At 46.3% G+C, this 15,329-nt stretch overlaps 1 protein-coding gene across 2 annotated transcripts in view; it reads left to right on the top strand.

Annotated features, from left to right (window-relative positions):
* The window catches only part of LOC119435315 (uncharacterized), an 80,876-nt gene that overhangs the window by 30,474 nt on the left and 35,073 nt on the right, over nt 1-15,329 (top strand). The window contains exons 5-8 of one of the 2 annotated variants that reach the window (XM_037702218.2): nt 1,280-1,408; nt 3,864-4,544; nt 4,952-6,067; nt 7,249-7,403. In XM_037702218.2, the coding sequence (XP_037558146.1) occupies nt 1,280-1,408; nt 3,864-4,544; nt 4,952-6,067; nt 7,249-7,403 (2,081 nt within the window). The remainder of the gene's footprint in view (nt 1-1,279; nt 1,409-3,863; nt 4,545-4,951; nt 6,068-7,248; nt 7,404-15,329) is intronic. The other variant, XM_037702229.2, reaches the window with a different exon arrangement.

Below are 15,329 nucleotides of genomic sequence, written 5' to 3'. Positions count from 1 at the left end.
TCTTGTAGCAATGAAGCAAAAGATGTGTATTTATTTATTTATTTATTTATTTATTTATTTATTTATTTATTTATTTATTTATTTATTTATTTATTTATTTATTTATTTATTTATTTATTTATTTATTTATTTATTGTTTATTGCGCCCTCAGAGTACGGTCAGTGTCTCCTAGCAACGCGCCTAGCAGTCATTATTCCGCCGGACTTAATAAGCCACATTGTTCATGCTGCGTCACTAGCTAAAGCATGAAATTATTGCATATAGTGCTAATAATGTCCATTTGGTTGCCTGTAGAATAATCACATTCTTTACCTCTGCAAGAAGCGGATGGATTAATTAATATTGTGCCCGGGTTGCACGGTCATTGCGCATTCCCTCCTCCTCAGTGCCATTCAGGCTTGCCAGAAAAAAGAAGTTTCCAATGATTTCATAGCACAGCATAACTGAGCTGCGGTGTTGTTATACTATGGTCGTAAATCGGTCTGCCACAGTAAATTCGGTACACATGAATTTTTTAACGGTCATGCCTTGCTATAGGCATCACAGTGTCTAAATTCAAAGCATATGATTTTATTACGAGTTCTAGTGAGCTTGTTAAAGCGATCAGCGTTGCAGGTGATTAATGTTCAGAGCTATCAAACTCAACCAATATTTGTTTTCTTGTAACCTGCTTGAATTAATAAAGAGGCTTGAGCCAAGAATGCAGCTCCCACACATTTTCGAATGCGTGCCCACGTAATAAAACTGCGGGACAAAAAGAAAAAAAAAAACGCTGTTCCATCGTGTTGTTGTTGTTTTTTTCTTGCTCTTTTTTCCCGATGTTTATGCTGATTCTCAAGCGTATACGCGTCAGCCGTTCTGCAAGTCTTCTCGGCACGTGTACTCCCTGCAATTTGGCAAACGACGGCGGAAATACGAGCTCTGCCAGAACTTTGGGGTGGAATTCACAAACAGTTTGGCTTGGCCACCTTTCGTAGTGTTATGTTCACCGTAAAAATTTCCCGATGCCTGCCCTTCCGAACCTCTTTCGCGCACGAAGTGCGTTGTGTATACAGTAGTCATCTGCTTTTTATATCTTTTTTATAATTTATTTATTTATGTTTTGTTTACGGGAGAACGCTATCTCCACAACTAAAATTAAATGTATATAACAAAGAAAAGAGCATTCGTAAATCTGCAAGGAAGCTCCCTTTCTGACGACGCGCTTTTAGCTAGTTTCCATCGCGCTCAAACTGCTCGTGAATCTAGTGTGCCTTAACGCCAGTTCATGGTCCACAGGCAGCACGGCCCATGCAACTCTGCGACCAGGGGAACCTGTGCGCCGCAAGTCTTCTCCAACCTCGCCAAGCGGCGTGAGAGACGCGTGCAAGAAGACAGTGTTGGACTCCAAGTGCCACTGTCATTTAGGTAAACTAATTGTATCACAGTAAAGAACACGAAAACAAATATAAATAAAGCACTGTATCAAAAAAGAAAGACAAACACTTGTAACACATAGGAGCGTTTCCTCTTTGACCGGCATCCCGGTGTCCGCCACTTAGGATAGTGACCTGCGTGATAACTAGGCGATCGCTCCGGCTGTGGAGAATCGTTGAAAGCACATACAAAGAAAAAAAATGATTATTGGCCTAGATTCATTTCTGTATATTTAACGAGCTTGCCCGCTTATCACGTGTGTCTTGTCGCATACAACTATAACCTGCTAAACTAGCAGTATACTCAGTTACTACAAGTTCCAATTTCGTGAATGTACAGGATTCAGAACATAGCGTGCCCTCAGGGACATTTTTCAGAAAGTTAAAGCACGAGAAAGAACAACCAGCTAAATTTCTCAGCAACTTCTCTCCCTATCTGCAAGCGGTGCCTTACTGTCATGCCATCGCTAATCGCGCGGCTGTCTGGCACTGTCAGTCACTGCAGTGAGCCATTAGTTGTGCGATGTGAAAGGCAGGTCCTTGCATTTCCATCTTGGCATCTGCTGAGGCTGCGACGAAGGGTGGTGTCGCTGATAAAACGGTACAATCAAAGTCAACTGCATAGTGACCAGCACGAGGAGCAGCGACCGGTTCACGTTGCGACGCACACGCACAACAAGGTGTCTCAACCAGTGGCCTTAATGGTAGACAGCGTAAACGCACCGAGACCACATTCCTGTGCTTTAGACAAGCATGTCATGGTGTGTCCGAACAGATAAGTTGTAGGGCAATTTACCAATGGGCGCGGTTTATGCCCACTTTGCGTCTGATATGGTCGGCTCCATTAAATACGTATATCAGAGCCCGTATTCACGAATAAGTTCATACGTCAGAACTATACGTAAGAGCAGCTGCAAGTCAGTCATAATGTTCTACATATTATTACCGAAGGTGGTCTGCCAATGGCAAAGAGGACTTTCGAATGAAAGGCTTTCTGAATTCGGTCTCAAAGTCCAAGATAGCGACAGGGGTTCTTGCGTCACCAATAAGAGAGATGTCAAGCATGTCCGGGAAGACTTCAAGGCAAGACCTGTTGTCTGTAAAGCTGAGTCGCCTGGCTTATGCAACTAATTCCTCTTGCGCAGAATAAATGTTTAAATGTTGTGAAATAGAAATACGTAAACTAATGGCTGCTCTGTTCATTCGTCAATTCTGTAATTCAGCTCGTAGAAATGCTATCTGTCTCTCTCTCGGGAAAATGTTGTGGTTATGCCCCCTTTCCGCGCAGATTACAAAAAAGAAAAAGAATGAAAAGAAACAGATTTGCATTTATCGCCTGTAGATGTCCCGGAAGAAGTCCTCGAATAAAGGCAGTAAAAAATGTTGCAGTTTCGTCCGAAAGGCGAAGCATCAATTGCGATAGCAAATTAGTAGAGAGCTATTCGGAGTAGGTATAGTAGTTTTATCGGCTGCCCAAACTTGGACACATTCGCTTACTAACTGAATTAACAAGCGTGGTGTCAGCGCACACAAGCAAACATGAATAGATCACAGTCAAGGACCGCAGACAACGACTGTCAAAACGCTGGCAACAAGCGCAGCCGCGGCAGCGAGCGAAGGTTCGTGCGGTATATCGCTTCAACGGAAACTGATCGGCGAATGCACAGCGCGTACATAGGTCAGAGCCGTGTGGAGATCGCTTTTAAGAGATGGTGCAGGCGACCGCCACAGCCGGGAAAAGTACAAGCCCCCTCCCTCCCGCGCTGCCTTCCCGCTTTCTTGCTTTCGCGTGGGAGATTGAGTGGCCAGTTCCCCTTGCGCCCGGTTGCAAGATACGCAATTGGTGCCGCAGCACAGCGTCGCCCCGCCTCCCTAACGGCCTTTCGCGCGACGGGAGTCGCGTTTGCTTTCCGCCGTGCGTTCGCTCTCCGAGATAGCGCGCGTCCCCCGCGCGCTTTCACTCGCGCATACGGCGCGCGGCGACGATTTTATCGTCCTTGGACTTTATACGGAACCTCACGGTGACGGCGACGACGACGGCAGAAATCCGGTTGAAGTGTCCATATAATTGCTATCGGAATAAAATAGGAAAGCAGTAATGTTTAACGAAAATAGCTTCTGCTTTGCTACTTCACAGTGGAGTAGGCGGAAACGGAGTGGCTCGAATATGTTGTTAGTCAACAATCTCATCGCTTTTGTATATTTCGAACAAGACCCTCAGGCTTTGTTCATTAACATTCTGAAACACATCACTGCCATTCCTCGTCAATCTAGGGCCGAATTCACAAAGCTTTTCGCTCGTAAAAAGTTACAAGTGTCACTAATTCGCACTTGCGATTGGTCAGCACCTGTTCTTTCGAAGCGCTCTAGAATGCTTTGTGAATACAGGCTGTAGATCTTTCAAACTTCACTCCGAGCAATTCGGACTGCTTTGTTTTCCTCCGCAGACTCGGACTCATTGTACCCGGATGTGGGTGACTCGTACGGTTCCAGAGAACTATGCAAGAAAGTTCCCAAAAGCGCATGGGGTAGAGTGAAGAACCTGATCCAGACAGGGCGCGAGACCGTCAAGAGGCAGCAGCCTTCGAGAACTGCCAAACCTGGCTCCTTACAGACGCAAACACGGGCCGACTTGAGAGTCGACTCGGACCCTACAAACTGTGGCGTTCCCAGCGATCCCGAAGATAGTTCGGCATCACGGAGAAGAGAAGTCCGTAGGCGCAAGGTCTCAGACCAGTTGGGCTCATCTTCAAGGAACTCCAGAACTTCAGATGATCTGCAGTTCTTGCCGAAGGAACATTCAAAATCACAGACCCATATACAAAGTGTAGCTAATCACCTTGATGTAGACGGCGAGACTAGCCGAAAGTCAAGGCTTCAGCAACAAGTTTCATGCCCGTCCGAGCACGAGGTATCAAAGCTCACCCTCACTGCTTCGGAGCGGAGCAATGCGCCCTCTCCACAATCACCTCAGTCGCAGCGGAAATCTCGCTGGAACCGCGTAAAAAAAGTATTTTCGGGAGCTACACAGGACAAAAAGGAAGAGGAACCACCCGGCGCTTCTAACCCATCTAGCCCCCTGTCTACTACATTGGTCTTCGATTTCGACGACTTAGGTGCATGCGAAGGTAAGCCGTTCCACGCGATTTTCAATAAAATTGCATTAAGCGTTCACAACGCGTTATAGAATTTGCGACGGTATACACCGACGCTTCACGGTTCTGTCGTGGCACCCGTACGTAGTATATGTAGTCATTATTTCTCTTATTTAACCCCTTATATCACTTTTTAATGGTTTTAAATTGTAGTTTATTATTTCAAACTTTCTCGTGCTATTTCTGCTTGCAGTGCGAGAATTCATCGCGATGACAGCGCTGGCAACAATAGTTAAAGTCCTGAATGAAAATAATATAAATTTACAGCAATCCGGTGCATATATAGTCACCGTTAGGTCACTGCCTCCAAATACGTTTTTTATACCTTTATCGCAGTGTATCCTTATCTTGCCACATTGTTTTTCTTTAATTTAAAACAGGCGAACGATCAGCTCCTCGGCGCTCTGAAGACGCTGCCGAGGCGCTGTCCAGCAATCCGGCTTCATTGTGTCATTCGTCTACGGCACCAGTATCAAGCCTCGTTCAAGAGCTACAACGAAACCTCAGCGAGGACTTCAACCAGAAGATACTGGAATGGGAAAGAATGAAAGCTGCCAAGTCCGGCAGAAGCCCGAGACCTATCCGCAAGTCCTCGGCGCCACATCGTACGACTGTGGTCGCAAACAAAGGTACGCGAGATAAAACCAAAGCGCCGCGTCCCGAGAAGAAAAAGGACCTCACATGGGTGAACCGCGAGTTGCAAAAAATGGAACGTGAGAAGGAGCGGCTGTCTCGAGAAACACACAAGTTTCAAGAACGCTCAGTGCGCTTGCACAGGCTTCGACAGGCACTCCTGAATGCACCGACGAGCAGCAATGAGGTGCTTGTGCGAACTTCCGCTGGAGAATTTCGATTTGAAGGGATTTCTAACGCTTTCACTAAAAAATTGTATGAGTGGGAAACCAAAAAGGGTGTCGTTCCGGAGTTCTCCACCATTGCATTACTGGACGCCAGTCTGCAGACGACGGGCCGAAATGGGGACAAAGCGGCGACTGGGAACGTTCGCGTCCTGTCCAGATCAGAGTCGAGCGTGGTCGAGCCCAGCAACACAGTGCAGTCAAGAGCTTCAACGAGCTCTTTGCCTTCAATGAAGCCTGATGCTCTCTTGGTACCCGAAGAAAAAAAGGAGGTCTCCCGCTCTCGAGCTAACTCTGAACCGGACTTATGCAGCTCTGGCAACAAAAATGGCTGTACCGGGTCCAGGCCCCGGACTGTCAGTGTTGGATCTGCCGAGACGGGTTTTGCACATCCCGAAGTGACATGGCTTATCGACAGTGGTTCCGGAGAAATTGACGAGCAATTCGAGCCAAAGCCATGCCAAGAGGCAAGTGAAACGAAGCACGCGGAAGACAGTTACTATACGCTCCTAGAAGAGAACATGCTTCTTTTGGAACAGCTAAGAGCAAAAGAAAACGTCTGCGCACGCCTGGAAGCCAACCTCGAGCGGCTTGATGAGCGTCTGGAAATGATGTCCTCGAGGCACAGGGAGGAAATTGGTAAGTAAAGAACTTATTATTTCTTTAATGAGATGTGTAAAGTATAGTCGCCGACGAACTCCTCGATGCTAAATCGTTCTGAGGCGTCAGTGATGTTTGACGAAGAGGCGCTGAGACTATTTTTCAGATTAAAGTTAGCACTACACCTTGAAGGTTGTTCAGAGGGCGATGAAAATAAGAAAGCGAAGACAGTGAGATTAAGCCGAATAAATGTCTTGTTGGTAACCCTGTATTTGGGGAAGGAGTAAAAAAGTATAGAGGAGAAAGGAAGCGAAGGTTTGAGAGAAGGAACGCTCCGCGTAAATGGGGTGAGGCGTTTTACAGCGTTATCAGTTTGTCGCACAGTCCAATGAAAGTCAGAGATGCGTAGCAAAGATTTACGTTGTCTGCATGAAACGCTATAACTCCTTTATTAACGTTAAAGCGCTAACAGGGCATCTTTTACAGCGCTCTGAAACGTGATGCGCGGCTTGTTGACTACCACACTGTCGTGAAATTCAACAGAACTTTCAGTAAAATTTTACGTCCATCCCGCAGCGACTCAGTCCCGCAAGCAAATTATAAAATCTTTGTTTCAAACTTCGTTCATCGCCAAATTCTGAGTTTCATTTCTGTTCGCACACCAGCTCAGGTCGATTTTTCTTTCTCTAACTTATTTGAGTATCTTTTGTGAATAAAGTCCGTCCTATCGAAGTGTTGGCGCGTGATCTACCCAATTATTACTGCAAGCAGTTGGGAATCTCATAAATATGTGCGACATTCACAAGCGCGATGTACTCGTTTAATTATAGCCGCAGCCTAAGTAGAAACGTAGTTATTCCTCGGACCAGTCAAGATTACTCGGACCTGAAGGAGCTATTTATTACTGCGAGTATACCATTATCTTGTATATTATTCAGTTTTATCAGGCAAAGCGCAAGTTTAGATTATAGCGGGTTTTTCGCAGGAAAGAAAATGGTTATTACAGTGAAGCAACGCAGCCATGTAGTAAAATCTAGCGCATAAATGCGTACATGGCACGCACAAGCACTGAATAAACTTTTACGAGAGTTGTGCGGTTATAGTGGTCAAGTGCTTCGGAGCGTGTGCTGGTGCCTGCATGAGCAGCTGACGGTTGTGCTGTCCAAAAGTGCACCGCTGTGGACGCAACCAACGGAATACGTCTCTCGACTCTGAAACAGAACGCTACCGGGAGAGCCTTTGGAACGCACACCGGCCGGCAGGTGTGCAAAGGGGCTCTCTCGCATCTCTAAAGGCTGTGGCAGACTTCCGCTACCGGTTGGAGGACCTCGAGAGGTGCAACTTCCGCCTCCAAGAAGAGCGCAGAGCGTTGCAGGCAAGTACACCTTAAGTAATGTCACGCTTAGAAAGCGCGAGGCGCAAAGGATTTTTACACGCCTATTCTGAGTGTGGAATGTTGTCACGCTTAGATATCACGCTGGTTAAGAGTGGGTAGCACGCTTCCTTCGCGCATCGCAAGCGTGGTGTGTACCAACATTTACACACGTATAAACCGTGTTTTTCACTGCGCTTAATTAGTTGTTCAGGCGTGATAAATGCGCCACGCAAATGTAAGCAAGGATCCTGCAGGTATTGGGCTTTTCTTGATTACTCTTTCCTCCAGAGGAATTAAGTGATGCAAGAAACACCAGCTTTATGTTGCACTTTACTGAAATGGAAGTATAGCACGGTATAGAGAGAGAAAAATGCATCATGCCAGATGACATGAATGCACAAGTGCATTTAGTAGGACATAAAAAAAGCAACACTGAATGAGTAAAGGAGTAATAGAACATCCCAAGTTGCACCAGGCTAGGGCGTGTGTTTAAGTATAACATAGATGTCATTCGTAGCATAATGATCTCTAAACTCCACATAGGCTTCATTGGTATGATTGGGTATAAACATGTCAGTTCAGAAGGAAAGGGGACATCTGTTCAACATTACAAACGATCTTTTTATTTGTGGCCAACTTTATGCACTGAAAGGTTATAAAAAATAAAAACGAGTATGAGCTTCAACAAGTAGCAAGAGTTGTTCTAAAGCACAAATAATGAATATTAAATTATGGGAGCCATAAGGCATGACTCACTGTTCTTTAAAACATCTAAATATAAAAAATTACAATTCAATTATGCAAAACACACACTTTCGCCAACTGTCACACACGAAATATGTTCAGCGCTAAAAAAAAAAAACACCGCATATCCACGGGGTGAATGATGAGGAGTGGGCGAAGCTCCGGAGGGAATCATCGGTGAACCGTGAATCTTCCGTGTGATTCGCCCAGTCTCACCGCACTAAATCGAACGATTGACTTCCACCAATGATACGCGCCATATGTGACGTCATTCCTATTTTATAACAGCGCCCTTCATTATAATTGCACCATCTCCCGCTTAAGGGGACGCTAGCACAAACGCGTTAGAAACGTGCAGTACTCTCTAGTAAGGGGGAGAGGCCACAGCGTCTTACGCAGCCGTTTACACATGCTGGAACGTGCACCGCGTTTGCCGACGCCATCAGCGTTTATGAATACGGGGGTAAGGCGGAGAGGCCACAGCGTCTTACACCAGCTTCTTACACGGGCCGTAACGTGCTAGCACAAACGCGTTAGAAACGCGCAGTCTTTCGTTAATGTTGGGTATTTATTGCCATCGTGGTGCGTGTGTCCATGTGCGCTTCGTGGCGTAGTGGTTAGCGCCGCGCGTTCGGAAGCGAGGGGTCCCTGGTTCGATTCCGCGCTACGGACACAACTTTCAGGAATTTTTTTTTCTCACAAAAGTAGACGTGGCTACCTACTACGACGACGACGACTACTACTACGACTACTACTACTACTACTACATACTACAGAGGAGGGACAGACCCACACCCTAAGGAGCTTTGCCCCTAAAAAGTTGCGCAGTTTTTTTCTATGCCGCGGTCACTTCACTGCTGCGTGTTGGTTTCACCGCTGCTTGGATGAAGCGAAGAAGCGGACCGTGCGCTGTCGGATACGTGATGTTGAGAACGCAGTACACGTACAAGGGCACATCACTGGTGCCTTGTCGAGGGACGTTTGGCGTTGTATTTGAATGACCTAGTGTTGTTGCTGGCCACGGATGATTTGCATTTCTTCACCCCTCGCAATACAAGGTCCAATCGTCTTTTGGGAGAACCTTTCAAAAGTTGCATTAAATTAATGTAGTATATAGAAAGTGACTGCTCAAGCCAGAATTCCTAGAGTGAAAACTATTTTGCAGAATTTATCTCTGATGACAACAAGAATGGGATAGCATTCAGTGTGTCAAAGGCCTCGCCTTGCTTGCACGTTTGCTCTTCGCTACCGACGGCGTCGAGGAAACCAACTGTATTTCCATTTAAGCGCGACGTGATTGTTGAGGCGTGAAAGGGTTGACAGAAAAGCAACTTAATTGATAGACTCTTCGCCAGCACTGTAAACCGATCAATCGCTAGCCGCAGCTACGGCGGCTAGCGATTCAAAGGCTGAATTTCATATACATCCGATTCATAGGCATCCCTCATGGCTCCCAGCGATCGGTAGCTGTTAGCGTAGCGGACTGGGTGGTGCGCTGTTGGTTTGTGTGCAACAAAGGAGCATTCAAACCAACAGAAAAATTGGAGGACGCTTAAGCTTCAGAGTAGAACGCGATAGCATTATCGGGACCCGTTCGCATACGGCAAGTAGGCTTCATTCACTGCAACACTGAACGTGGGAAAGCCAGCTTACAAAGACCAAGCTTGCACCGATCCCCTTAAAGCCGGCTTCACTTTTAAACAGAAATGCATTGCTGGAAATACGTTTTTCCAGGGGCAATATAAGTGGTCTTATATTAAAATGTGAAGGCCCTAGCACTTTTTTATAATTTTATTAATTGTTTGCTATTGCCCCGACGCACGCGCGTGTTCATAACGAATTAGCAGGCGAAGTCCCAATTTGACCTGCCTAGGATGCAAGCGCCATCTGGATATCATTTTCGCAAGTACCCGAACGCGCGGCTGTAGGTCTGGTAGAAATGCTGGAAAAGGGGTTTGTGCTTGAGTTTCCTCGTAGCAGAATTAGGTTTTCTCGTACATTCAAATTACAATCCGACGCCGATTGGTAAACAATCCGATGGCGAATCCGACGCCGAATATTTTTCTGACGGATTTCACTGTGAGAAATTCAATTTTTGTTCACCAAAACCTTGCACCACGTGGAGGGCCTGCGCGGTCGGGGTAGTTGGGGTGGTTGGGGATGATTTTCTCCTCCATCCGCCGACATCGCACGCCGATGCCAGTTGCCGACACCGGATTTTCTGCGACACGGGGCCTTTAACGCTATCGCGTTAATGTTGTTGAGCTTTGCTCAGCTCTGCTTTATTGCACATCAGTACGACAAACGTTTTTAAATGGCGCATCGCATCACCCGCACTGTCGGCTCCGCTAACAACCACGTATCGCTGGTAGAAAGGAGGGCCTATAAATCGGGTAGTCATAGCAGTGGCTGACGGCGCCTGGGAAGAGGCCACCGAAAGTTATTACGCTTCTATTTTTGGTTAAACCGTTGTCCAATGTTCTTGAGCTCTTCGAATGAATTTGACGCACAAACAAAACTCGAAACTGGGTCTTAATATGAGCTCCACACCTAAAAACAATAGCTTCGACCAATTTTCTTTCAGTTCCGATATTCCGAGATTTCAGTCTCCTACCTTCACAATCCATCGCAGCACATTGCAGGCATTGTATCAGCACATTGCAGTAGAGGGGTACTATTCTGTACATCGGCAAATGGCCGCCATATTGTCGAATTCTGTAGTGGCGAGGTTTTGAGCTAACCGTAGACGCCAATCACACCTGATAAGATGGCGAATTCGACAAAATGGCTGTTTCACCGATGTCCAAAATAATACGCATGCGCACTCTCGAGGGCGGCATCACTGTCTCGGCTCCGAAGGAATTACGGCTGAAAGAAAGGGGTCACTTTTCACAGTTGCCTACAGAAAATTAGTCTCATTTTCAAAAAAAGTTAGTTCACATTCTTTTGTTGTTTTAGTAAAATTACCATTAGGAAAAGTTGCTTAGTTGCCCAGTTCGGAGAATTCTGCTTAGCAGAAGTCGATTGTTTAACTTGCTGGAATTGCAGTGATGAAAAATACGCTTAACCTTGCACTCGGCCGCGCAAGGCTTGAAACAGCGAAGCTGGGCTATCGTAGCCTAGCATTTCCCGGAAGTACGCACGTACTTTTCATCTTATTACTCATGATGATGATAATGTCCTTTCGCACGTCTCGGACTTACGGCCGTCACTGCGCGTTGCTTAGCGCAGCTTGCAACACCAACACCACGTTCCAATGCTGACACCGCGTTCCACCGCGTTGCAATGCCGACAACGCGTTCCAGCAGACCCGCTCCGTGAATGTCTCTCTCTCTCTCTCATTTTCTTTATATCTCGCCCGAGCATAGCGCGAAAAACCTCTTCTTCACCTCGCAGAGCATTGGCACGAGCGCGTGCAAACGTGCCAGCTGTGGACCAATACGACGACGCTCGAACGCATTCATATTGTTCGCATAAATGCATGTTCTGCTAGCATGGCTGTGTAGCCTACAAGCTCATAACGGTTATAAAGACTTTTCAACAATTGCTTCTCTTCATACTTTTTGTAAAACGACTTAATAAAACCAAGTTCAATGGCAACTGATCTGATTTCTTGCTAAAAAGCTCCCATGCAGCGAATAGTGGCAAATCAAGAGAGAAGCAATTTTTCAGTGCTAAGCATACCTGATCAGTAAACATTTTGTCACCCAATTATAGATTAATTTAATTTCCAGAGTGCCCACTTAGGCCGAAAACTAGCACGAGTGTCTCCGCCTAGTCACGTAATTACCATACAGTGGTCGGAGAAAGAAATAGGGTGAGGTTTGCATAGGAGACTTCCAGAAATCAACGATGTCGAAAGATATATACGATCGAGTCTAGAATGTGAACTTCCTTGAGTGTATGTATATGAACAAGATATTTGCCCCGATGCTCCTGTATCTATGAGGCCCGCATTTTCAGTGATGTTAAATAGCACTTCACTACTTTTGTCCCTATGGGTGTTACGTAATGAACGGTCATTCACGTCGCACACGCAGTTGAAGTCTCCTAAGAGAACAACAGCATGGTCACAATCCAATAAAGGAGCTAGATTTTCAAATAAGGCAGTTCGTTTTGCGGAATCATTGAACGCATAAACGTTAACGATGCGCCATGGTACGCTACGCAACAAAATATCACAACATATCCACCGCCCTTCAGAGTCTACATTATAAGTGAAGGCGGTATACGGAAGGGTCTTCCTCAAAAACAAAAGGCAACCTGCCGATAACCCAACTGCATGAGACACACAAACATTGTACTCGGTCAAAAAGGGCTCTAATGCCCTTGCAGTGTCTTCATCACTTTCGATCTTTGTCTCCTGCAGGGCGACAAAGTCGAGTCGTTTGCTAGATAACGGTCGGCGTAGCTGCAACTGGTTCTGTCGGGACCGAAGCCCTCGTACATTAAGTGTTGCGAAAGATAGTTGCTGCGAGAGCGCCATGTTGCCTACACACCGTTTCTTGTCACTGCTGCGTGAATCTCCTGGAATGTACGCTGATGACATTGCAAACGTGAAATGTGACTTGCAAAAGTTTGACGCAGTGCGCTATAGAGGCGCCCGTGTTCGGTCACGTAATAACCGCGCCTTGCTTTCTGAGAAGCCGACCCGTCAGGCTTTGATTGATGAACGCCGCCACGCTTCTGCGAAAGTTATTACCGACATGTATTCGAAAAAAGACGCATTAGTAACTGACACGAGTGATATTATGTCTCAATTCGAAGACTTCTATTCGGTGCTCTTCAGTGATGCTTCTGGAGACCAGAATATCAAGCTTCTACAATACTTTGTGTCTTTAATAACTCCTCTAACTGATGAAGACTATTTAGTCATTAGCGGTCCCTTTACTAAACAGGAGGTAGAGGTTGCCAATGATCAGTTACTCATGTCAAAAACTCCCGGTCTCGATGGCATTTCGGGTGAATTTTAAAAAACCTTTAAGTCTATTCTTACGCCTGTTCTTCTGAAGATATTTTAACAAGTTTTGAACTACAGGATTTACCACAGTCTTTCACAAAAAACCACACAGTGTTAATACCTAAAAGTACTGACAGAGAAAAATTACGTTCTGTTAATGGTTATAGACCGATAACATTGTCAAACGTTGACTACAAAATTTTTGCTAAAATTTTGTCAAATCGGTTGCAGGTAGCGATTTCAATTCTTATTGGTCCTCATCAAACATGTGGTATCAAAGGCCGTTCCATACAAACTAACATACACGTCGCTCGCACAGTTCTTGAGTACTGTTCGACTTCTTATGATCAGCTTGCAATGCTCCAGATTGACCTCGCAAAAGCATTTGATCGGGTCCTGCATTCGTTTTTGTTTTCTCTTCTAGAACACGCCAATGTAGGATCCACAGTGCTTAATGGCGTTCGACTTTGTTATAGTCATTGTACAACCCGCTTTGTTGTCAATGGTAGCCTCTCAAATGCCATCCACATCCTTTCTTCCGTGAAACAAGGATGCCCTATGTCCCCGCTCCTCTTTGCCCTTTACTTAGAACAACTCTGCACTCTGTTTGAGCATTTTGAACTGCAGCAATCTCAATCTCTCTGCAACCTTGGTGCAATAATTTTGTTCAAGACTTGCTGGCTTGCAGCCCCAATTTGCACTTACACCACGCGTCACTCCTGCGTCCCGGGACTCCCGTATGGATGTCATGTTTTCGATGGAGGAGCTTGATGCGGCCCTGGCGACTTGCAGGCGCTCTTCGTCACCTGGGCCAGACGGCGTTACCTATACGGCGCTCGGCAATCTTGGCCAGAAGGCGCAACTCGTGCTGCTAAACCATTACAACGAGCCTTGGCGCAATGGTGTGGTTCCACGTGAATGGAAATGCAGCCGCTTGGTACCACTTCTCAAACCAGGTAAATCACCGTTAGATTTGTCATCGAACCGCCCCATCGCTCTGGCCAGCTGCATCGGAAAAATAATGGAAAGAATGGTTTTGACGCGCCTGGAATGGTACCTGGAGAAATACAATGTGTACCCAGATGCTATGGCTGGCTTCCGGCGTGGGCGCTCATCCATAGATAATGTCATCGATTTGGTCACATTTGTTGAACATCAAAAACGTCTGAAACGACTCACTGCGGCATTGTTCCTTGACATAAAAGGCGCCTACGATAACGTAGCACATTATGCCATTATAGAGGCTCTGATTGAAGCGGGAATTGGTGGCCGCACTTTTCAGTGGCTATGCAGCTATCTGACCGACAGACATTTCTTCGTGATGACCGAGGATGGCACCACGACTCACCACCAAACATTCCGTGGAGTACCACAAGGTGGGGTGTTGAGCCCGACACTATTCAACTTAGTGCTCGTTGGCCTAGTCAGATGCTTGCCCAACACCGTTGGAATATCAATCTATGCTGACTATATCTGCATCTGGGCGTCTGCTGTAACACGACTGCAGGTACGAGCAAGGCTACAAAAGGCAGCTACGTTAACATCACTGTACTTACGAAAACAGAACTTGGAGCTGTCTTCAGAGAAATGCTGCCTTGTTACATTCACTCGGAAGGCAATGAGGCCTTACTCTGTAAGTGTCAATGGGCAAACAATTGCAAACGCACGGAAACACCGCTTTTTAGGGGTAATTATCGACCGCGACCTTTCATGGAGCCCGCACGTTTCATACCTAAAGAAGGGGTTAACGACCATAACACACCTCCTTAAATTCCTCGGTGGAAAATCATGGGGCACATCGGTGCGGTCAATGCTGCAGCATTATAGTGCCTTATTCCTCGGTTTTGCAAGATACAGCCTCCCGGTGCTAGGCAACACCTGCAAAACAAACCTGCGTGTACTCCAGGGACTACAAGCTCAAGCCCTAAGGACGTGTCTCGGTCTTCCGAAGTGTGCGTCTACGGCGGCAACGATTGTCATAGCGCGAGACCACCCAATATCAACGTACTTAGCCACCGACGCCCTCAGGGCGCATATTCGGCACGTTGCCCGACTACCTTCCCACCATCTTGCATATTTACTTACAGAAAGGCCACACACAACTTTCAGTCATATAATTGCAGCCAATTATACCTCGTTGCCATCGAACTACATGCCTGCAGCAAGACCATCCTCACCGTTATGGTGCCTGCACAAACCTGACATACGCCTCACCATCCCAG

This window comes from Dermacentor silvarum, chromosome 1, assembly GCF_013339745.2.
Source record: "Dermacentor silvarum isolate Dsil-2018 chromosome 1, BIME_Dsil_1.4, whole genome shotgun sequence".
Lineage (NCBI taxonomy): Eukaryota > Metazoa > Arthropoda > Arachnida > Ixodida > Ixodidae > Dermacentor > Dermacentor silvarum.
The sequence above is the reverse complement of the archived record's forward strand: the minus strand, read 5'-3'. Positions and strand labels throughout refer to the sequence as shown.